The sequence below is a fragment of the Symphalangus syndactylus genome, chromosome 11, assembly GCF_028878055.3.
Source record: "Symphalangus syndactylus isolate Jambi chromosome 11, NHGRI_mSymSyn1-v2.1_pri, whole genome shotgun sequence".
Classification (NCBI taxonomy): domain Eukaryota; kingdom Metazoa; phylum Chordata; class Mammalia; order Primates; family Hylobatidae; genus Symphalangus; species Symphalangus syndactylus.
The window spans coordinates 119,954,555-119,979,768 of NC_072433.2; the positions used below are offsets into that span (position 1 = coordinate 119,954,555).

Here is a 25,214-nt window from a genome sequence, read left to right on the forward strand (position 1 = left end):
ACGGTGAAACCCCGTCTCTACTAAAAATACAAAAAATTAGCCGGGCGCTGTGGCAGGCGCCTGTAGTCCCAGCTACTCGGGAGGCTGAGGCAGGAGAATGGCGTGAACCCGGGAGGCGGAGCTTGCAATGAGCCGAGGTCGCACTACTGCGCTCCAGCCTGGGCGACAGAGCGAGACTCCGTCTAAAAAAAAAAAAAAAAAATACCACGAAGAAAAGTCCTCATAGATTTTGAACTCCATTCTAAACCAGTAGATGGCCACAAAGGAAGAAATACCTGTTTTATTTGTTCCTCTCAGGTACACATAAAACTATGGCATTTACCTTACCTTCTCAAAAAAGGCAAAATACATAACTTTTAGAAAGCTGCATCTTCTGTCTCATCTTCTGAAACTGACAGGTTTTTCCCTTTCAAATACTGATCCTTTGCTCATACAGCTTTCTTTACATTACCTTTTTGTGAAATCTTAGATAAGTTCATATAGCAACACTTTCAAGTTCAAAATATTATCACATTCAAATTCAATCTAGTAATTGTGTAAAATACTGGGGAAGATAAAAACAGGAATAAATATAGTACTTCTTCAAAGACCCTGTAACAGATCTATAAGAAAATTATTATGCACCCCTCAATATCTGCAAGAGACAGGGAAAAGAAGAAAATTACAATTAAAAATATATAGTGGGCTTCTGCTTGTTTGTTTTGAGACATCGCCTAGGTTGGCCGGGCGCAGTGGCTCACGTCTGTAATCCCAGCACTTTGGAAGGCCGAGGTATGTGGATCACAAGGTCAGGAGTTCGAGACCAGTCTGACCAACCTGCCGAAACCCCGTCTCTACTGAAAATACAAAAAAAAAAAAATTAGCCGGCAATGGTGGCGCGTACTTGTAATCCCCACTACTCAGGAGGCTGAGGCAGCAGAATCGCTTGAACCCGGGAGGCGGAAGTTGCAGTGAACAGAGATGGAGCCACTGCACTCCAGTGGTGTGCTTTCGGCTTACTGCAACCTCTGCCTCCCAGTTCAAGCGATTCTCAAGCAATTCTCGGGCCTCAGCCTCTGGAGTAGCTGGGACTACAGACGTGTACCACCATGCCTGGCTAATTTGATTCTCATGCCTCAGCCTCTCAAGTAGCTAGAACTACAGGTGTGCACCACCACACCTGGCTAATTTTTGTATTTTTAGTAGAGACGGGGGTTTCACTATGTTGGCCAGGCTGGTCTAGAACTCCTGACCTCAGGTGATCCGCCCACCTCAGCCTCTCAAAGTGCTAAAGTGCTAGGATTACAGACGTGAACCACCAGGCCCAGCTGCAGAATATATTGCTACAAAAAGGGTACAATAACTGAAGAGTACACAGTAGAGAAAATGTATCAACCTGAATGTGAGAATCTGACAAGTAGAAAGTGACTCAGAACAAAAATATTCAATCTTTAAGAATTCTTCATTACACAGCTTCACGTTACACTCCCAAATTGTAGATCATGTTCCAATTTACACAGCTAGGCTCCTTTTTCAGACACCCTATCTTGTCCCCACTTGAAGCAAAATTTTATTTAAAGTAAAATTTGCCTACTATTCCTAGAGAGCTAACAAAAATCAAAGTACCAGCCTGCAAACCACCACAAATTGAATGAAACTGCTGGTAATAAAAAAAGAAAAATTTGACTGCTTACAGGTTTTTAGTAAGTTAACTCTGAAAGATAACTTAAAATAACTTATTGGGAATTTTTCTTATGTTTAGGAGCTGAAAGATGCAGTGATAATAAAGAAAACGAACCTGAGAAATTTAAAGAAGCCAGCTTTGTTGAAAACCAAGTGGCCACTTGCCAACACTTCTTTATGCACGTATGACCAAAGATGATTCTAGGCAGACTCACAGACCACAAAGGCTCTCTATCAAATCCCAAATTAAGAAAGTTCTCATAAATATTTCAATTTTCATAAGTTAAAGGCCAGTTAAGTTTTAAAAAGCACTTTATGAAGTGCAGAATCAATATAGAAACGAAGCTTTGCGCTTTTCATATCTGAGCCCTAAAAACAGCATACATTTTATGTTACATTTACAGTCTATTCACAGACACCTATAGCTTAGATTCCATCAAGAAAAACACTGGTCAATGGAAAAGTGACTGGCCTTAGTTTAAAATTTCCATGTGGCCAGCAGGGAAGAAACCGCACAATTCTGAATTACAACTGACAAAACTACGAGAACTCTAAATTGAACTCTTCGCCCTGAACTCCATATACAAACATTTCAGATTTGTACTTCCACTTCCTGAAAATAATACTGTTTGTAAACGAAAAGGCAATTAGGTTACTCCCAAAACTCCTGTACTCCATGATCCATCCTGAAAGAGTGGAAGGAACAGCAAAGTAAAAGGAACAAAGCACTGACGTCAATTACGAGATTAACCCCAAGCACAGGCAGCTGGAGGAAAGGCCTAAACATCAATATCCACGCACAGGCTACTGGGATAACTAGGTAACAGACCGATTCAGAAGTTGTGGGGGGGAGTATTCGAGTATTATACCCCCACGTTCCCATTTTTAGTCAACCCCCTTCGCAAGACGAAGGCGGAAATTTTTCCTTTTTTTTTTTTTTTTTTTTTTTGCGGGGGTGGGGGTGTGGGAGAGGTGCGCAGGATCGCGAGAAGGAAAGCGAGAACTAGCTGGGTAATGTTAGCCAGAATCTAGGCCTATTTTCTCTTTAATTAGACATAAATGGAAATTGAAGAGGATATGAAAAAGTAACAAATCAGCCGATGGAATGTCTGAGGAAAGAAAGAGGAAAGGAGAAACACTAAACGGATGGATTTCTGGGAATTTTTGTTAGGATTGGGTTAGCTTTTTTTATTTTATTTTTGCGGGAAGGTGGTGGGGTGGGACGCGCAGATGAGGGGAGGGGTGACGCCTGATCGAGCAGCCGCAGTCCGGAGGGTCTCCCCGAGGCTCCCCGCAGAACTTGCGCCCCCCCCGCCACCCCACCCGCCCCCGGACACAACCCCCGCGGCCCGGCCAGGCCCTTGGTCAGTCTGTCAGCCCTTCTTACCTCCAGTCCCGGCTCCGCTAGGCCCGAACCATCTCCTGGCTGCGGCAGTGGCGGCGCCGGGCCTGCACCTTCACCGGACGCGCATTCGAGCCCGCCCAGGGGGCGGTGACAGGCTGCCAAGGGCGAGGGGCTCCGGGAGGCGGCTGGGGTTCCGGAGGCCTCGACAAACGAAGGCGGCGGCGGCGGCAGCGACGCGCCTCACACGGAACAGGCGTAGGCCCCGCACCGCTCCATGACGGTCGGGCCGGGGCTGGGACAGCTGACTGAGGCGGCGGGGGCGGGTTGACGAGGACCTGGCACCACGATCCCCGCCCCGTCCGCTGGCGGCGGCGACGGCAGCTGGACTCCCGCAGCCTGGGCTGTGACTGACGCAGCGGCCGTGCCACCATGTGACCAGGACCGGGCGGGTGCGGGGCGTCACGTGATGCCTCTGCGCCCCTCCCCGCTGGGGGAGTAGGGGGCGGGGGTCTGTGGGCCGGCTGGGCAGGGAGGCGACGCCCGGGGTGGTGACGTGCCTGGCTGTGGGGTCCGATGACCTGGGCCAGGCAAAGGACCCGCCCGAGCGATCTAGGCCTGATCCTCTGGGCACTGCGGCCGCGTCGGGCAGGGCTGCCAGGGCCGGACAGGGCCTGCACATCCGGGAGCGCACGCCCTCCTGCGCGTAGCCCGCTAGTGAGGTTCCGACGGGCGGGGCCGGGCCGAACCGGATATGCCGGTTCTGGGGCTCAGGTGACAGACCCAGGCCTTCCGCCCCTCGCCCCTGGTGGGGATCCGGCCCAACCCGGAGCTCCCTAGACTTACTTCCAGGTGTCGAAGCCTCGAGTCCTCAACAGGTCTAGCAAAAAGGCAAAGGACGCAGGAGGCTGTTCGGTATTTCCAGTAAACTTACCCTAAGAAGCCAAACCGTCCCTGTTTCTTCGTCATTTAAACGTCTTCTGCCACTAATGTTTTCCTTTTTATTTATTTATTAAGATAGATCTCGCTGTTGTCGCTCAGGCTGGAGTACAATGGCGCGATCTCGGCTAACTGCAACCTCCGCCTCCCGAGTTCAAGCGATTCTCGTACCTCAGCCCCCGGAGCAGCTGGGATTAAAGGCGGGCGCCACCACCAACGGCTAATTCTTGTATTTTTAATAGAAGTACGGTTTCACCATGTTGGCCAGGCTGGTCTCGAACTCCTGACCTCAACCAATCCACCCGCCTCGGCCTCCCAAAGTGTTGGGATTACAGGCGTGAGCCACCGCACCCGGCCCACTAATGTTTTTCTTCAGCATATCATTCTGAACACTTTTTTCACCTCTAAACATCCTTTCAGTCAGGGCAAGCCATAATTTAACTCAGAGAGTAAAATGATATAGACTTGACAGGGTTTTCAAAGGGTCTCATAGAACCTAATAGGGTAACTGTCCAGGGATGAACCTCTTGTTCATCATTTCAAAAACGAGATATTGGACGGGCGTGGTGGCTCACGCCTCTAATCCCAGCACTTTGGGAGGCCGAGGTGGGCGGATCAGGAGGTCAAGAGATAGAGACCATCCGGCCAACATGGTGAAACCCCGTCTCTAGTAAAAATACAAAAATTAGCTGGGCGTTGTGGCGCGCGCCTGTAGTCCCAGCTACTTGGGAGGCTGAGGCAGGAGAATCACTTGAACCCCGGAAGCGGAGGTTGCAGTGAGCCGATATTGTGCCACTGCACTCCAGCCTGGCGGCAGAGCCAGTCTCTAACCTGTTTACTTTCAGTGAAGAAGCCTTATGAAGTTTTTTGTTGTTTTCTTTTTGCTGTTTACTTTCTGATTTTGAAGCGGTCAATTTAGAGATTGTTTTTAATGAGATTCAAAGGTTTTGAGGAACTTTGTAATCAAGTAGTATAAGAAATATGAAAAATGCTTTTATGAGCCTCAAAGGTAGCAACAGAAGTATAAAACTTTTCGTTTTGTTTTTTGGGGTGGGTTTTTTGTTGTTTGTTTTGTTTTGCTTTTGGTAGAGCCAGGGTCTCACTATGTTGCCCAGTCTGGTCTGAAACTCCCGGGCTGAAGGGATTGCCTGCCTCAGCCTCCGAAAGTGCTGGGATCACAGGCGTGAGCCACCAAACAGCGCCCAGCCCTTTTTCATTTCTAAAATTCCTGACTACCGTCCGGGCGCGGTGGGTTACGCCTGTAATTCCAGCACATTTGGAGGCCGAGGCGTGTGGATCACAAGATCAGGAGTTCAAGAGCGGCCGGAACAACATGGTGAAACCCCGTCTCTACTAAAAATACAAAAATTAGCCAGGTATGGTGGTCGCGCCTGCAATCCCATCTACTCAGGAGGCTGAGGCAGGAGAATTGCTTGAACCCAGGAGGCGGAGGTTGCAATGAGCCAAGATCTAGAGATTGCACCACGGCACTCCAGCCTGGGCGACATAGCGGGACTCCGTCTCAAAAAAAAAAAAAAAAGAATTCCTGACTACCTACTATTTCTTTTAAGCTTCACTCTTTATATGCAATTTCTCTATAGAGCTATATAAATTAGGAAATGTCTTAATACAAAACTCAAAGCATGACGGAGTAAAAAATAATTGATTCTCCCATCTCTGCCTGTTAGCTGTTCCAGTCCTGGAAGGCAGTCACTTAGCATTTGATAATGTATCCTTCCCTACATATTTGTAAGTAATACATTAAAATATAGGAATACTTCTTTTTACACAAAAGGTAACACACTATATACGCTGTTCAGTCCTTTTTTTCTCACTTCAAATACCTTGGATAGGCTGGGCACAGTGGCTCAGGCCTATGATCCCAACACTTTAGGAGGCCGAGGGGGGCTGATCGTTTGAGACCAGGAGTTTGAGACCAATGCCGGCAACATGGCAAAACCCCAACCCTACGAAAAATACAAAAATTAGCTGAGTGTGGTGGTGCATGCGTATAGTCCCAGCTACTCTGGAGACTGAGGTGGGAGGATCACCTGAGCCTGGGAGGTCGATGCTGCAGTGAGCCGGGAACGTGCCATCCAGCCTGGATGAGAGTGAGACCCTGTCTCAAAAAAAGAAAAAAGAAAAAATGTCTTGGACATCCTGCCATATCAGTATATAATGAACTACCTTTTTCTTCCTAGAGGCAGAATAATATTCCACTTATGCAAATATCCTAATTTATTTAACCATTCCTCTACAGGTGGATATTCAGCTTGTTGCCAAGCCATTACTATTACATGCTAAGCTGCAATGAATAACCTCATACAAGACAGGCAACATAGTGAGACCCCATCTCTATAAAAAATAAAAAATTAGCTGTTTGTGGTGGCACAGGCTTGTGGTCCTAACTACTAGAGAGGCTGAGGTGGGAGAATCGTTCGTACCCAGGAGGTGAAGGCTGCAGTGAGCCCTAATAGCACCACTGCACTCCAGTCTCAGTGACAGAGCAACACCCTGTCTCAAAAAAGTTAAAATAATTAAAAACGAAAAACAACCCCATATAATGAGCAAATTATACCTATATGATAAATCCTTAGCCTGGAATCTTTAGATCAAAAGGATTTTTAATTTTGATAGATACTACTAAATTATCCTACACAGAAATTGTGCTTATTTCATTTACTTGCTTTCAAATTCTGCTTAAGAAGATTTACAAGGCTGTATAGGTTGGAGGGTTGAGGGGATGGAGAGTGGCAAAAGAAAAGAGTATTTGTCACTTTACACCGTAATAATTTTTTTTTTTTTGAGACAGAGTCTTACTCTGTCGCCCAGGCTGGAGTGCAGTAGCGCCATCTGGGCTCACTGCAAGCTCCGCCTCCCGGGTTCACGCCATTGTCCTGCCTCAGCCTCCCCAGTAGCTGGGACTACAGGCGCCCGCCACCAGGCCTGGCTAATTTTTTGTATTTTTAGTACAGATGAGGTTTCACTGTGTTAGCCAGGATGGTCTCAATCTCCTGACCTCGTGATCCGCCCTCCTCATCCTCCCAAAGTGCTGGGATTACAGGCATGAGCCACTGCTCCCGGCCACACCATAATAATTTTGATTAAAGATGAGTATTAAGGTGCAAATTGAAAATATGTAACAAACTTTAAGTTTCCTTGCTTATTCTGAAGTAAAGGTTATTTGGCTAATGCAAATAATAATATGCTTTTATTAGATAAAGTATAAAAGGATAGTGATACTTTTTCAATACAAAACGAAACCTTATTTAAAAACCAAAAAGGGGAGGAATGGCCAGTGTAGCCTTTTATTTGGCATTATTCTGCAAATAAGAAGTTTCTGGCCAGGTGTGGTGGCTCACACTTGTAATCCCAGCACTTTGGGAGGCCAAGGCAGGCAGATCACCTGAGGTCGGGAGTGATTCCAGACCAGCCTGACCAACATGGAGAAACCCAGTCTCTACTAAAAATACTAAAATTAGCTGGGCGTGGTGGCCAGTGCCTATAATCCCAGCTACTCAGGAGGTTGAGGCAGGAGAATCACTTAAACCCAGGAGGCCGAGGTTGTAGTGAGCCGAAACCTTGCTGTTGCACTCCACCATGGGCAGCAAGAGCGAAACTCCATCTCAAAAAAAAGTTTCCTCTGTTTCAACAAATAAAAAGTTCCTAAAATTATTTCTAAATTTTTAATATTTTAATATTGTATCATTTTGTTTAAGAAGTTACATCTGTTTTAACAAAGTGAATGTTCTATCTCTAACTTCATGTTCTAGAACAGTGTAAGACTACTGTGCAGAATGGAGAAATTGCAGAAAATAATGTACCATAAAACTAAAAGAGAAACAAAGGCCAGGCGCGGTGGCTTATGCCTGTAATCCCAGCACTTTGGGAGGCCACAGCGGGTGGATCATCTGAGGTCAGGAGTTCAAGACCAGCCTGGCCAACATTGCAAAATTCTTTGTCTACTAAAATAGAAAAATTAGCTGGGCATGGTGGCGCGCACCTATAATCCCAGCTACTTGGGAGGCTGAGACAGGAGAACTGCTTGAACCCGGGAGGCAGACGTTGCAGTGAGCCAAGATCGTGCCATTTACAGTCCAGCCTGGGCAACAGAGCAAGACTCGGTCTCAAAAAAAATAAAGATTTAATGTATATTGTTAGAGTAGCAATACTTAGTAACTGAGTACTGTTTTTAAGTTAGGTTTTTGGAGGTATAATTTACACATCATAAAATTCATCCTTGGCTGGTCGTGGTGGCTCATCCCTGTAATCCCAGCACTTTGGGAGGCAGAGGTGGGCAGATCACTTGAGGTCAGGAGTTTGAGACCAGCCTGGCCAACATGGTGAAACCCATTCTCTACTAAAAATACAAAAATTAGCCAGGCATGGTGGCACACACCTGTGATCCCAGCTACTCGGGAGGTTGAGGCAGGAGAATCACTTGAACCTGGTAAGTGGAGGTTGCAGTGAGCCGAGATCTTGCCACTGCACTCCAGCCTGGGCAACAGAGTGACAATCCGTCTCAGAAAAAAAAAAAAGTATATAATGTACAGTTTTATGAGTTCTACAAATGCATACAGTTGATTAACTACCACCACAGTCAAGACATAGAACATTTCAATCACCACAAAATATTCCCTCTTGCCCCTTGGTAATGAACCCTTCATTTCAACCCCAATTCCTGGAAAACATAGATCTACTTTTTGTCCTTATACCATTATCTTTTCCAGAATATCAAACAAATGGAATCATGCAGTATATAGCCTTTCAAGTCTGGCTTCTTTCACTTGGTATAATGCTTGTGAAATTTATCCATTGTTGTTTTCATGTATCAGTACTTCATTTCTTTTTTTTAAATCACTGAATAGTATTCCATTGTGTGGATATAACATAGCTTGTTTAGCCATTAATCAGTTGAAGAACATTTGGGTTGTTTCCATTAACAAAAAGCAATTAGAAGTCATTGTAGAAGTCCAAAAATAAAATAAAACAAAATAAAAATTATGAATAAAGCTACTATAAATATCCATGTACAAGGTTTCATTTGGGCTTTAAATGATCTCCACCAATATTTTCTGAAAATCACACCTAGCTATAGGAACTACCAAGTCACAACTACAGCTACATAAACATTATTCCATATTATTTTAGAAACTCAGATAATTTATTCATTATTTATCAAATATTTATTAAACATCTACTACATAGCTAAGCACACGGATAAGACAATTGTCAGAAACTAGCTCCCCAAAAATACCACCAAGACAACCCATTGGCAAAACCCTGTGTCTACTAACAATACAAAAAAATTAGCCAGGCATGGTGGCAGACGCCTGTAATCCCAGCTACTTGGGAGGCTGAGGCAAGAGAATTGCTTGAACCTGGGAGGTGGAAGTTGCAGCGAGCCGAGACTGCACCATTGCACTCCAGCCTGGGCGACAGAATGAGACTCTGTCTCAAGAGAAAAAAAAGCAAAACTGAGTGATTGTTCACTTCAGTAAAAAAGATCACTACCTTAACACAGTCTCACTAACATCTTTAAGGGGGAAAGCAAAGTTGGAATATTTATAAGGTTTGGGGATCTGATTTAAGAGAGTTTTTCAATTCAAGGGGCTTGATTACAACTGGATAAGAATCATGATACATTGGGATTTGTGAACATAGTAAGGAAGAGTTTTTTTTCTTTTTTTTTTTTTTTTTTTGAGTCAGTCTGGCTCTGTCCCCCAGGCTGGAGTGCAGTGGCACCATCTCGGCTCACTGCAAGCTCCGCCTCCCGGGTTCACGCCATTCTCCTGCCTCAGCCTCCCGAATAGCTGGGACTACAGGCGCCCGCCACCACGCCCTGCTAATTTTTTTGTATTTTTAGTAGAGACAGGGTTTCACTATGTTGGCCAGGATGGTCTCGAACTCCTGACCTCGTGATCCGCCCACCTCGGCCTCCCAAAGTGCTAGGATTACAGGCTTGAGCCACCGCGCCCGGCCAAGGAAGAGTTTTTTTTCGAGACAGAGTTCTGCTCTTGTCACCCAGGCTGGAGTACAGGGCGAGATCTCTTGGCTCACTGCAACCTCCGCCTCCCAGGTTCAAGTGATTCTCTGGCCTCAGCATCCTGAGTAGCTGGGATTACAGGTGCCCACCACCACGCCCAGCTAATTTTTGTATTTTTAGTAGAGACGAGGTTTCGCCATGTTGGCCAGACTGGTCTCGAACTCCTGACCTTGGGTAATCCACCTGCCTCAGCCTCCCAAAGTGCTGGGATTATAGGCGTGAACCACCGCACCCGGCCAAGAAAGGGTTTTAAAGAGTCTGGGATAGTGTATTAGTTTTCTACTGCTGTGGTAATGAATTACCACAAATTTAGGGGCTTCAAACACCACAAATGTGTTATCTTACAATTGTGTCAATAGAAGTCTGACACGAGTCTCACTTGATTAAGACAATGTATTGGCAAGACTTGCTTTCTACAGGTTCTAAGGGAGAGTCCTTCCCTTTTCCAGCTTCTAGAGGCTGCCCTCATTCATTGGCTTGTGACCCTTTCCTCTATCTTCAAAGCCAGCAATGGCTGGTTGTGTTCTTTTAAAATCACGCCACTTTGACTTTCTATTCCATCTCCATTATTTATTTTATATATATAAAAATATATATTTGGCCGGGCGTGGTGGCTCACACCTGTAATCTCAGCACTGGAAGGCCGAGGCGGGTAGATCATGAGGTCAGCAGATCGAGACCATCCTGGCTAACACAGTGAAACCCCGTCTCTACTAAAAATGCAAAAAATTAGCCAGGCGTGGTAGCACATGCCTGTAGTCCCAACTACTCGGGAGGCTGAGGCAGGAGAATGGCGTGAACCCAGGAGGCGGAGCTTGCAGTGAGCGGAGATGGAGCCACTGCACTCCAGCCTGGGTGACTGAGCAAGACTCTGTCTCAAAAAAAAAAAAAAAAAAAAAAAATACAAAAAATTAGCCAGGCGTGGTGGTGGGCGCCTGTAGTCCCAGCTACTCGGGAGGGTGAGGCAGGAGAATGGCGTGAACCTGGGAGGCAGAACTTGCAGTGAGCCAAGATCACATCACTGCATTCCAGCCTGGGCGACAGAGTGAGACTCCATCTCAAAAAAAAAAAAAAAATATATATATATATATGTATTATATGAAAGTAAAGGAGACTTATTATTTTGGGCCAACTCAGATCATTCAGAATCTCATCTACTTGTTTTAAGGTCAACTAAATAACCTTAATTTCATCTGCCACCTCAATTCCCCTATGCCATATAAAATAGCACGTTAGGGCCAGGCGTGGTGGCTCATGCCTGTAATCCCAGCACTTTGGGAGGCCAAGGCAGGTGGATCACGAGGTCAGGAATTTGAGACAAGGCTGGCCAATGTGGCGAAACTCCATCTCTACTAAAAATACAAAAATTAGCAGGGCATGGTGGCATGGTGTCGGGTGCCTGTAATCCCAACTACTCAGGAGGCTGAGGCAGGAGAATCGCTTGAACCTGGGAGGCAGAGGTTGCAGTGAGCTGAGATCACACCATTGCACTCCAGCCTGGGTGATAAGAGTGAAACTCTATCTCAAAATAAAATAAAATAAAATAAATAATAAAATAGCATATTAGGTTGGGTGGGTTGGCTCATGCATGTAATCCCAGCACATTGGGAGACTTAGGCAAGAGGATCACTTGAGCCCAGGAGTTCAAGACCAGCCTAAGCAACACAGTGAGACCCCATCTCTTAAAAAATTGAAAAATTAGCCAGATGTGGTGGTGCACGCCTGCAATCCCAGGTACTTGGGAGGCTGAGGTAGAAGGATAAATTGAGCCTTGGAGGTGGAGGCTACAATGATCCATGATCCTGCCACTGGGTGACAGGGAGAGATCCTGTCTCAAAAAAAAAAAAAAAAAAAAGCATATTAGTATATTCACAGGTTCACAGGTTCTGAAGATTAGTACATGAACATCTTTGGGGAAGAATTATTCTGCCTACCACACAGCATAAAGTCACTTGAAGTCATCTATTGAAAAGCTGAGCAGTTAGATGTTCTTTTAAACATTTATATGGTTTGGATCTGTGTTCCTGCCCAAATCTCAAGTAAAATTGTAATTCCCAATGTTGGAGGTGGGGCCTGATGTGAGGTGATTGGATCATGGAGGTGTTTCTCATGAATAATTTAGCACCATCCTCTTAGTTCTGGTCTCATGATAGTGAGTTCTCATAAGATCTGGTTGACTATAAGTATGTGGCACAGCTGGGCATGGTGGCTCATGCCTGTAACCCTAGCACTTTGGGAGGCCAAGGTGGGCAGATCACTTGAGGTCAGGAATTTGAGATCAGCCTGGTCAACATGGAAAAACCCCATCTCTACAAAAATACAAAAATTAGCCAGGTGCGGTGGTGTGCACATGTAGTCTCAGCTACTTGGGAGGCTGAGGCAGGAAAATTGCTTCAACTCGAGGCGGAGGTTGCAGTGAGCCAAGATCACGCCACTGCATTCCAGCCTTGGCAACAGAATGAGACTCTGTCTCAAAAAAATATAAAAAGTGTATGGCACCTCCTCCATTATCCTCTCTTTCTCCTACTCTGGCCTCGTGATGTGTGTGGTCCCTCTTCACATTCCGCCATGATTGTAAGTTTCCTGAGGCCTCCCCATTAGCTGAGAAGATGCTAGCATCATACTTCTTGTACAGCCTGCATAACTGTGAGCCAATTAAACCTCTTATCTTTATAAATTACACAGCCTCAGGTATTTCTTTATGGCAATGCAAGAACGGACTAATGCCTGTCATTCCAGCTACTCAGGAGGCTGAGGCAGGAGAATCACTTGAACCTGGGAAGCAGAGGTTGCAGTCAGCCAAGACCCGGCCATTGCACTCCAGCCTGCGCAATAGAGTGAGACTCTGAAAAAACAAACAAACAGACTAATACACCATTTTGAAAAGTTGCTGAAATTGTTAGAGGTGTTCCAACAGAGAGACTCCATCTTGACTACCGGCTGGGTGAAACAAGGCTGAGACCTACTGGTCTGCATTCCCAGGAGGTTAGGCATTCTTAGTCACAGAATGAGATAGGAGGTCGGCACAAGATACAGGTCACAAAGACCTTGCTGATAAAACAGGTTGCAGTAAAGAAGCTGGCTAAAACCCACCAAAACCAAGATAGTGATGAAAGTGACCTCTGATCGTCCTCATTGCTCATTATTTCTTAATCATAAATCATTAGCATGCTAAAAGACACTCCCACCAGCACAATGATAGTTTACAAATGCCATAGCAATGTCCTGAAGTTACCCTATATGGTCTAAAGTGGGGAGGAACACTTAGTTCTGGGAAATCCCTGTCCCTTTCCTGGAAAACTCAGGAATAATCCACTCCTTATTTAGCATATGATCAAGAAATAACTACAAGTATACTTAGTCAAGCGGCCTATGTCACTGTTCTGTCTATGGAGTATCATTCTTTTGTTTCTTTACTTCTGTAGTAAACTTGCTTTTACTCTACCCTATTGATGGACTCCCCTGAATTCTTTTTCTTTTTTTTTTTTTGAGAGGGAGTCTCGCTCTGTCGCCCAGGCTGGAGTTCAGTGGTGCAATCTCAGCTTGCTGCAACTTCTGCATCCCGGGTTCAAGCTATTCTCCTGCCTTGGCCTCCCGAGTAGGTGGGATTGCAGGCACATGCCACCATGCCCAGCTAAATTTTTTTGTATTTTTAGTAGACACGGGGTTTCACCATGTTGGCCAGGATGGTCTCCAACTCCTGACCTCAAGTGATCCACCTGCCTCGGCCTCCCAAAGTGCTGGGATTACCGGCGTGAGCCATCGTGCCCAGCCTAGCAAACTTTCTATGTAAGAAACAGATAGTAAAATATTTTAGGCTTTGCAGGTCAAGTGGCAAAATCAAATTTTTTTTTTTGAGATGGGATCTCACTCTATCGTCCAGGCTGGAGTGCAGTGGTGCAATCTCAGGTCACTGCAGCCTCCATCTCCCAGGTTCAAGGAATTTTCCTGCCTCAGCCACCCGAGTAGCTGGGATTACAGGCACCCACCACCACACCCAGCTAATTTTTGTATTTTTAGTATACAATTTGGTTTAACCAAATTGGCCAGGCTGGTCTTGAACTCCCGACCTCAAGAGACCTACCCACTTTGGCCTCTCAAAGTGCTGGGATTCCAGGCGTGAGCCACCATACCCGGCTAAATCAAGGATTTCATCTAGGTACTTATATAATAATATGAAAGTTTCCATAAATATTTTATTGATAACATTTACAGTTTTTGTGTGTGTGTGTGTGTGTGTGTGTGTGGAAAACACAGTCTCACCATATTGCCCAGGCAGGTTTCAAACTCCTGGGCTCAAGCTGTCCTCCTATCTCTGCCTCCTTAAGAGCTGGGATTACAGGGGTGAGCCACCACGCCTAGCTTATTGATAAAATTTAAAATATAGTAGTTAAGTTTTCAAGCCTGTTAATAAGAATAAAGCAATTTTGGCTAGATGCAGTGACTCACGCCTGTAAACTCAGCACTTTTGGAGGCCAAGGCAGGAGGATCACTTGAGGTCAGAAGTTTGAGAACAGCCTGGCCAACATGGTGAAACCCCATCTCTACTAAAAATACAAAACTTAGCTGGGCATGGTTTTGCGTGCCTGTGATCCCAAATACTTGGGAGGCTGAGGTAGGAGAATAGCTTGAGGCTGGGAGGCGGAGGTTGCAGTGAGTAGAGATCAATCACACCATTGCACTCCATCCTGGGCTGCAGAATGAGTCTCTGTCTCAAAAAAAAAAAAAAAAAAAGAAAAAAAGAAAAAGAAAATATCTTTTCACACAGATAGGTACTCTTAAATAGGATCTCAATCCACTGTCATGTGATATTATTTTAGAATAATCATTGCTGGAGAGAAATTTATAAAATTTTATTAGAGGCTGGGCCCAGTGCCTCATGCCTGAAATCCCAGGACTTTGGGAGGCCAAGGCGGGGAGATCACTTGAGGTCAGGAGTTCAACACCAGCCTGGCCAACATGGTGAAACCCCATCTCTATTAAAAGTACAAAAATTAGCCAGGCGTGGTAGTGCGCACCTGTAATCCCAGCTACTCAGGAGGCTGAGGCAGGAGAATCGTTTGAACCAAGGAAGTGGAAGTTGCAGTAAGCTGAGATCGTGCCACTGCCTGCGTGACAGAATGAAACTGTCTCAAAAAAATAAATAAGTAAATTGTATTAGACTCTTCTCTTAATATATGCTTTTGAGCATATCATTACATTGAAAAGTAATCACCTCCAATTGAAGATTAGATGAGAGATCCTCAATTGTACATTTAAACTGATTTTGAAATATGGAAATTTCCAGCCGGGAGTGGTGGCTCACACCTGTAATCCCAGCACTTTGGGAGGCTGAGGCGGGCAGATCATGAGGCCAAGAGATCGAGACCAGTCTGGCCAACATGGTGAAACCCCATCTCTACTAAAAATACAACAATTAGCTGGGCGTGGTGGCGTACACCTGTAGTCCCAGCTGCTCAGGAGGCTGAGGCAGGAGAATCGCTTTAACCAGGGAGGTGGAGGTTGCAGTGAGCCGAGATCATGCCACTGCACTCGAGCCTGGTGACAGAGTGAGACTCCGTCTCAAAAAAAAAAAAAAAAGAAATGTGCGGAAATTTACTTTATATGTGAGAGCCAAAACATGCTGCAGGCACTGTAGTTCAAATCACAGAAAAGATGTATGCTGCAAACTTGTGCGATAATGGACATCTCAGGTCTTGTTTTAACTTTGACACTAGGCCAGGCACGGTGGCTCACACCTGTAATCCCAATACTTTGGTAGGCCAATGCGGGCAAATCACCTGAGGTCAGGAGTTCCAGACCAGCATGGCCAACATGGTGAAATCCTGTCTCTTCTAAAAATACAAAAATTAGCCAGGTGTGGTGGCGCCCACCTGTAGTCCCAGCTACTCTGGAGGCTGAGGTAGGAGAATCGCTTGAACTTGGAAGGTGGAGGGTGCAGTGAGCCGAGATCACGCCACTGCAATCCAGCCTGGGCAACAGAGTGAGACTCTGTCTCAAAAAAAAAAAAAAAAAAATTGACACCATAGGAAGTGTGTAAATCAGCCTGACATTTCTTGTGATTCAAACAACGTTATGTATTGCCCAAAATAACTTTATCACAGTAAGAGTTTCACATATCAATACCATTTTAACTGATAATTTTAGGTTGAACGTATTAAGAAACGTTATCACATCTTCAGCAAAAGCTAATCTCTAAAACCACTTAGGATTCAGTAAAACTGGTTGAGGGCAATTCTCATTCATAAGAATTTCCATCTCACAGAATTATTCATCATAGCCAAAGGTAAAAGCAACTGACTGTTCAACAATGAAAGAATGGATAAGCAAAATGTGGTATATATATATATACAATGAAATATTATTCAAACTCAAAAAGGAAGAACAGCTGGGCACAGTGGCTCATGCCTGTAATCCCAGCACTTTGGGAGGCTAAGGCAGGCAGATTACTTGAGGTTAGGAGTTCGAGACCACCCTGGCCAACATGGTGAAACCCCATCTCTACTAAAAATACAAAAATTAGCCAGGTGTGTTGGCGCATACCTATAATCTCAGCTATTTGGGTGGCTGAGGCAGAAGAATCCCTTGAACCTGGGAGACAGAGTTTGCAGTGAGCCGAGATTATGTCACTGCACTCCAGCCTGGGCAACAGAGTGAGACTGTGCCTCAAAAAAAAAAAAAAAAAGGAGGGACAAGTGCTAAAACTTGGATTTACCTTGAGGATATTATGCAAGATGAAATAAGACCATCAAAAAAGACAAATACTATATGATTCCACTTGCATAAGGTACCAAGAGCTGTCGAATTCACAAAGACATAAAGTAGAACGGCAGTTCCTAGGGGTTGGGAGCAGGGAGGTAATGAGGAATTATTATTTAATGGGTATAGAGCTTCAGTTTTGCAATATGAAAAGTTCTAGAGATGGATGGTGGTAATGGTGGCCATGGTTTCACAACATTGTGAATATACTTAATACCATTGAACTGTACACTTAAAATTTGTTAGGATGGTAAATTTAATGTTATGTGTATTTTACCACAAGTTTAAAAAATTTCCTTCTCAGCCAGGCATAGTAGCTCACGCCTATAATCCCAGTACTTTGGGAGGCCGAGGCAGGCAGATCACCTGAGGTTGGGAGTTCGACACCAGCCTGACCTACATGGAGAAACCCTGTCTCTACTAAAAATCAAAAAATTAGCTGGGCGTGGTGGTGCATGCCTGTACTCCCAGCTACTCGGGAGGCTGAAGCAGGAGAATCGCTTGAACCTGGGAGGCAGAGGTTGCAGTGAGCTGAGATTGTGCCATCGCACTCCAGCTTGGGCAACAAAAGTGAAATTCCATCTCAAAAAAAAAAAAAAATTTCCTTCTCAGCCCTGAGCTTAAATAAAATAATAAGTTACAACTGCTAAGCCATCAAACTCCCGTATGGTAGATCAAGTCAGGATATTCAGCTTCATTACTGAAAAAAATCCTGGAATTCATAATGATTAAGTCCAGAAGAGCAAATAAAGTTCACTATTGACACTGTTGGCTCAATAACACAATTCAGTTTATCAATTTGAATTTGATAAATTCAAATATTTCCTGCAAGGGTTTTTTTTTTTTTTGAGACAGAGTCTTGCTCTGTTGCCAGGTTGGAGTGCAGCGGCACGATCTCGACTCACTGCAACCTCCACCTCCTGGGCTCAAGCGATTCTCCTGCCTCAGCCTCCCGAGTAGCTGGGACTACAAGCGCATGCCACCACGCCCAGCTAATTTTTGTATTTTTAGTAGAGACAGGGTTTTACCATGTTGGCTGGGATAGTCTCAATCTCTTGACCTCGTGAGCCGCCCGCCTCAGCCTCCGCAAGTGCTGGGATTACAGCAGCACTTGTGAGCCACTGCGCCCGGCCGACTGTTCTTTGTTTTTTGTTTTGTTTGTTTGTTTGTTTTTGAGACAGAGTTTCTCTCTTGTTGCCTAGGCTGGAGTGCAATGGCGTGATCTCCGCTCACCGCAACCTCCGCCTCCCAGGTTCAAGCAATTCTCCTGCGTCAACCTCCCGAGTAGCTGGGATTACAGGAATGCACCATCATGCCCGGCTGATTTTGTATTTTTAGTAGAGACAGGGTTTCTCCATGTTGAGGCTGGTCTCGAACTCCTGACCTCAGGTGATCCGCCCGCCTCCGCCTCCCAAAGTGCTGGGATTACAGGCGTGAGCCACTGCGCCAGGCCTGTGGTTTTTGTTGTTTTTTTTTTTTTTTTGTGACGGAGTCTCGCTCTGTCGCCCAGGCTGGAAGGCCTGTGGTTTTTTTTGTTTGGTTGGTTTTTTTTTTTTTGAGACGGATTCTCGCTTTGTTGCCCAGGCTGGAGTGCAGTGGCACAATCTCAGCTCACTGCCACCTCCGCCTCCCGGGTTCAAGCGATTCTCCTGCTTCAGCCTCCCGAATAGCTGGGACTACAGGCATGTGCCACCAAGCCTGGCTAATTTTTTTTGTTTTTTTACTAGAGACGGGGTTTCACCATGTTAGCTAGGATGGTCTCGATCTCCTGACCTCGTGATCTGCCCACCTCGACCTCCCAAAATGCTGGGATTACAGGCGTGAGCCACTGTGCCTGGCCATGTTCTTTGTTTTTTGTTTGTCTGGTTTCCCCAACTAGATGGCGAATTCCAAGGAAACCACTGTTGAAGTGTTATTTATATGTCTTTGTATAGTACTTTCCAAAGAACAGTTCTGTTAATGTTTGTGGTTATTACTGATTAGCTTGAATAGCAGACACAAATGCCCTTGGGGGTACACAAAAAACTTTCAAGAACATTGGCAACATCCAGGTCTTCAATTTCCATGGGTACCCACTCCTAAATTTGAACTGAGAAGGAATCTGTAGCCCAGGTATCATATTGGTTTTCCTTTCTCTCTTCTTTGATAAAGCCTTTCTCCCTCTTTGGCACAAACACACCTCTAAATCTCTTTATGGCACACTTTTCCCAGGGTGTAAAATCCTACAGGGAAGCATACAAAAGTACAATTTGAAATCGTGTTTTGGGTCAACTTGTTTCAATTAAGGCACCGTAATTCAAGGTCTGGTTTCCAGTATTTTTTTTTTTAATTTTTGCCAAAGGCACAGCCTGGTGTCAGAAAATGGGTATTCAGCTGCCTCAGCCTCTCAAGTAGCTGGGATTACAGACATGCTCCACCATGCCTGTCTAATTTTTGTATTTTTAGTAGAGACAAAAATTAGCTGGACGTGGTGGCACATGCCTGTAATCCCAGCTACTCGGGAGGCTGAGGCAAGAGAATCGCTTGAACCCAGAAGGCAGAGGTTGCAGTGAGCCGAGATCGTGCCATTGCACTCCAGCCAGGGCAACAAGACTGTAACCCCAGCTCAAAAAAAAAAAAAAAAAAAAAACCACGAAAACCATCATTTGGGGCCAGGCTCAGTGGCTCACACCTGTAATCCCAGAAGTTTAGGAGGTTGAGGTGGGCGGATCACCTGAGGTCAGGAATTCGAGACCAGCCTGGCCAACAGGATGAAACCCCATCTCTGCTAAAATACAAAAATTAGCTAGGCGTGGTGGCGGGCGCCTGTAATCCCAGCTACTTGGGAGGCTGAGGCAGGAGAATCACTTGGGGAGGCAGAGGTTGCAGTGAGCTGAGATCATGCCACTACACTCCAGCTTGGGTGACAGAGAGAGACTCCTCAAAAAAGGAAAAAAGAAAAACATCATTTGGAAAATATGATAGTATAGTAATAATTGTTGTAGACAAGGTCCACTGATCCACTAAAACTAGTGAGATTGAGGAGAAATAATTTGCATATTCTCAAAATATCTTCCCTAAGGTATCTGTTAGCGAAAAAGGAAAAGGTAGTAACTTACCCTGGAAAAATCTGATAATAACCTTTTTTTTTTAAGTTAGGGTCTCACTCTGTCACCCAGACCAGAGTTCAGTGGCCTGATCTCGGCTCACTGCAGCCTGGACCTGCTGGGCTCAAGCAATCGTCCCACCCTCTGCCTTCTGAGTAGCTGGGACTTCAGGTGTATGCCATGCCACCATGCCTGTTTTTTTTTTTTTTGTTTTTTTTGTTTTTTTTTGAGGCAAGGTTTGGTACTTTTGCTCAGTCTGGAGTGTGCAGTGGCACAATCTCGGCTCACTGTAGCCTGAGACTCCTGGGCTCAAGCCATCCCCCCACCTATTCCTCCCCAGTAGCTGGGACTACAGACGCACACCACGCCCGGCAAATTTTTTTTGGGGGGGACGAAGTCTCACTCTGTCGCCCAGGCTGGAGTGCGGTGGTATGATCTCGGCTCACTGCAACCTCCGCCTCCCAGATTCAAGCGATTCTCCTGCCTCAGCCTCCTGAGTAGCTGGGATTGTAGGCATGCGCCACTGTGCCTGGCTAATTTTTGTATTTTCACTAGAGACGGGGTTTCACCATGTTGGTCAGGCTGGTCTCGAACGCCTGACCTCATGATCTGCCTGCCTTGGCCTCCCAAAGTGCTGGGATTACAGGTGTGAGCCACCGTGCCCAGCCGTGCCTGGCTAATTTTTGTGTTTTTTGTAAAGATGTGGTTTCACCATGTTGGTCAGCCTTGAACTCCTGAGCTCAAGCAATCTGCCTGCTCTGGCCTCCCAAAACGCTTGGATAACAGCCGTTAGCCAGCACGCTCAGCCTGGAACCACCTTAATCAAGTGATCAAGGTCAACACTGCCAGTAATAAATAAGACACATGAACACGTGAATCATATCTCATGATATGATTGAGGACATTCCATTTTTGTAATATTCTTCCAAAAAGCACAACCTCAGTTCAATCACAAGAAAACATCAGACAAATCCAAATTTTTTTTTTAAGACAGTCTCACTGTCACCCATGAAGGAGTGCAACTGCACAATCTCGGCTCACTGCAACCTCCACCTCCCAGGTTCAAGCGATTCTCCTGCCTCAGCCTCCTGAGTAGCTGGGACTACAGGCGTGCGCCACCACACCTGGCTAATTTTTTTGTATTTTTAGTAGAGAGGGGGTTTTACCATGTCAGTCAGGCTGATCTTAAACTACTGACCTCAAATGATCCAGCCACCTCGACCTCCCAAAGTACTGGGATAACAGGCAGGAGTCACCGCGCCCGACCAAACAAACCCAGATTGAGGGGTATTAGACAAGATAATTCTTCACAAGTGACAAGGGCATGAAAGACAAGGTTAACAGTGAAGTATTGAGACTGTAGTAAAGGTAGAAATAACGAAATGTATTTTCTGGGTAGCATTCTGGAATATAAAAAGGGTATTAGTGGAAATATGAGCAAAATATGAATAAGGTTTTCAGTTTAATAGTAGGATGTCTTTAAAAATAGCATTTTACTAGATGTTAAATTTCTTGGTTCTGGCAATTGTGACATGGTTATGTAAGATGCTAACACTATGGGAAGCTAGATGAGGTTTATAAGGAAATTGTACTATTTTTGCAACTTTTCTATAAATCTACAGTTCAAGATTTAAAAAGAATAAATATGGCTAAGAATATGAAACACCCTCTCTGCACTTTTTCCACTTCCAGTGTTAACTTATGGCTAATGCTGTATTTTCATTCTAGGGCAAAATTGCTATATTATAAAGTCTATTAATATAAACAAAATGTGTGTGGAATGAAAACCTATGATCTAACGACTCCTTTTGATACGAATGTGGTTAAGTAACATACTCAATACATTTGCCAGGGACTCAACTTCCAGAGTCCTGCCTTTAGGCAGGACTAAAAATAAAACTCTCTAAAAGTTAGTCTCCACTTTGCCATTGATTCTCTTTTTTTGTGTTTTCTCACTCTGTCACCCAGACTACAGTGCAGTGGCACACTCATGGCTCACTGCAGCCTCAACCTCCTGGGCTCAAACTATTCTCCTGCCACAGCCTCCTGAGTAGCTGGGACTATAGGGGCACATCACCATGCCCAACTAATTTTTTAATTTTTTGTAGAGACAGAGTCTTACTATGTTGCCTAGGCTGGTCTCATACTCCTGGACTCAAGTGATTCTCCTGTCTTGGCTTCCCAAAATGTTGGGATTACAGGCGTTAGCCACTGTGACCAGCCTGATTCTGTCTTTTTGAATGAAATGTGTGACTAGAAGAACTGAGTTCCTGCTCTCTGTACTTCTCCAGTCATACTATTAACAGCCATAATAGTAAAACTTTAAAATTGGAATTTGTTCAAATGTCTTTACACCTCAAATGGAATAAGAACTGGCATTGGTCGGGCGCGGTGGCTCAAGCCTGTACTCCCAGCACTTTGGGAGGCCGAGGCGGGCGGATCACGAGGTCAGGAGATCGAGACCATCCTGGCTAACACGGTGAAACCCCGTCTCTACTAAAAATACAAAAAAATTAGCCGGGCGTGTTGGCGGGCGCCTGTAGTCCCAGCTACTCGGGAGGCTGAGGCAGGAGAATGGCGTGAACCCGGGAGGCGGAGCTTGCAGTGAGCCGAGATGCGCCACTGCACTCCAGCCTGGGGGACAGAGCAAGACTCCGTCTCAAAAAAAAAAAAAAAAAAAAAAGAACTGGCATTAAATAAAACAGTAAAGAGAACAGAAGTTTAAGCTTGTGAGCACAAATTGTGAGTTTTATTTAACTGCAAGTGATGCGACCTACGTAACACATTCTTCTCTCATCCGTGTTCTTTAACTGCTAATATTACCTTTACAGAGACAAACATTATAAAATGTGCCTGATTGGTAATTTATTAACTCTGTCTGTCAAGTGATAATATTCTGTAGGCAGCCTTTGAAATGATGTTTTGAGAATTTATTTACAACCACTGAACACAGATGGTTTTGTAAAACTGACAATTACAGGCTCCTTAAACTCACAACATACATATATTTCAATATTTAAATAGCCTGTTTTCTTCAAAAGTAATTTTCTACTGCTTTTTCATAAAAATATAAAAAAGACAAGTTATAGTTTTAAAAACCTATATTTAACCCAAATCAAATTTTTTCTACAAATGATACCTCTTTCCAAAAAGTTAAAAAGACATCACAGAATACTGTGATATTAAACCAAAGACTCATCACAATAACAGCATTTTACTTTTAAGAAAGATTGTGCAGTGTTTCCTTTTTAACCTTCATGCTAGATTTCAACTATGTATAACCTATGTAAACACACCAGATTAATCCTAGTCATTCATATTTATGCAGTAGACTGTCATATATGACCAGTTACCATACAAACTATAATATCGTATTTTCAAAAATAGCAAAAGGCAATCTTAATGAAAGCTTAAAAAAAGCTTTCAATAAAAGGCAACCAACATTGCCCTAATTTTCAGTAAAAATTACCTCTTCTTCCTACCTTTCCCCCTGCTTTGAATGGTACCTTTTATTGCATGTTAATACACAAAGATATTTCTAGCACTTTTACTTAAGTTAGCCTCTTACATGGCTGCTTTCTTTTCTGATACACTGACTTTTATCAGAAGGCACCAAGATTAGACTCCTAAGTAGTTTCAAATTTTTTGTCCCTTTTTAGGTTCCTCTAGAATAATTTTCCTCAGAAAAGGATAACTTGAAAAACTTAAGGAACCAGAAGAAGATGAATGATGTAACACAGCAATTTGAAACTTACAGCATTAAAAAACTATAAATATATTAATAGGCTCCTTGAACATACCACTTAGGACAAAAAGATAACTTTCTGAACATAAATGTAAAAATAGAGCACATTTATTAATAGTAGGAAAACTCCTAAGCTTACAGTAACAACATATTAAATCTTACATAACACACAGCCAAAAGCATTAGAAATCCACTGCCAGATATCCTGATGCACCACCCTGAAAATATGTCTGATACATACAACTAACATATATAACAAAGTATGGCATTTATTTCATAGAGAGAAAAGATTGTTTCATCACACAAACAGATTTGCAGATTTCAGCTTTAAGTTCTGGAGATATATTTTAAAGATTAAAAAAAAACAAGATTCACCCTTCAAATAAAAAAGTCTCTCTCTATATAAGCCATTATTAATACTCTTTATGCTCTTACAATGTAAAACATTTAGCAACTTTTGAATTCTAGAAATGTTCACCAGTTAACCTACTTGGCCTTAACATATTCTAAATTCCCTTTCAAGAATCACATTAATGTTTTCAGTCCATCGGTCCAATATGAATGGAGCAACTTTATTTCTTTTTCTTCTTCTTTGGTGGTTCATCGTCAGAGCTGCTATCTGTGCTGGTGCTGCTGCTACTGGAAGAGCTGGAATCTGAGTCTGAATCAGAGGAGGAGGAAGAGGTTGTGGAGGAGGCTGAGGATGAGGAACTAGAGGAGCTTTCATCAGTGTCACTGTCCTCTGAGGAGGAAGAGGTAGATGTTTCTTCACTCTCTGATGAAGAATCACTGGCAGAACTGTCACTGCTACTGCTACTGGAACTGGTTACACTCTTAGACCTATTAGACAATACACAGTTATATACATGGGAAGGTGACATGTAATAGAATGTTGAAAGCAATTTCATTTTTTTTCCTTTTCGCGACAGAGTCTTGCTCTGTCGCCCAGTGTGGAGTGCAGTGGCACAATCTCAGCTCACTGTAACCTCCGCCTCTCAGGTTCAAGAAATTCTCTTGCCTCAGCCTCCCGAGTTGCCGGGATTACAGGTGCGCACACCCATGCCCAGCTGATTTTTGTATTTTTAGTAGAGACGGGGTTTCATCATGTTCACCATGTTGGCCAGGCTGGTCTCGAACTCCTGACCTCATGATCCGCCCGCCTCAGCCTCCCAAAGTGCTAGGATTACAGGGGTGAGCCACGATGATCGGCCAAAAGTAATTTCATATGATTCCGTTTATATATATGCTTATATATTGAAGCTTTGCTAGAATGTTATCCTTAGGTTTGATGTTTTGGAGATTGCCTAACTGTTGTAAACCACAGTCCCTCTCTTTACAAGGCATTGTTACTTCAGCAACTTAATTCTCTTGTATGGAGTTCAAGATAAGCATATCTACTATATTATGTTTCAGAGGGAATAATGTTAGAATAAAGCTGCAGTATAACAATTGGGTCTATTTAAACCTCATGTAGCTTAGCTGGTGACTGTTTCATCATCTTTAACTACTTCAGACCAGATATGGCTGGCCAACAATTTCTTCCCAGCCTATTAACACTTCCTATTCTAAGCCAAGAGAAGACAATTATTTATTGTTTCCAGGTATAAGGACTCTAAAAAGTTGGAGTAAAAGGAG

At 44.2% G+C, this 25,214-nt stretch overlaps 2 protein-coding genes across 15 annotated transcripts in view; both read right to left on the reverse strand.

The window, feature by feature from the left end:
* AFF4 (ALF transcription elongation factor 4) overlaps positions 1-3,893 on the reverse strand; it is an 88,604-nt gene extending 84,711 nt beyond the window's left edge. Inside the window, exon 1 of one of the 2 annotated variants that reach the window (XM_063612417.1) lies at positions 3,050-3,893. The gene's annotated coding sequence lies outside the window, so the exon portion shown is untranslated. The remainder of the gene's footprint in view (positions 1-3,049) is intronic. The other variant, XM_055299482.2, reaches the window with a different exon arrangement.
* Positions 3,894-22,554: 18,661 nt separating this feature from the next.
* Positions 22,555-25,214, reverse strand: part of ZCCHC10 (zinc finger CCHC-type containing 10) — a 32,046-nt gene continuing 29,386 nt past the window's right edge. For 12 of the 13 annotated variants that reach the window (XM_063612462.1, XM_055299507.2, XM_055299508.2 and 9 more), the window contains one exon: positions 22,555-24,419. In XM_063612462.1, the coding sequence (XP_063468532.1) occupies positions 24,414-24,419 (6 nt within the window). In that variant the 3' untranslated portion in view covers positions 22,555-24,413. The remainder of the gene's footprint in view (positions 24,420-25,214) is intronic. The other variant, XM_055299502.2, reaches the window with a different exon arrangement.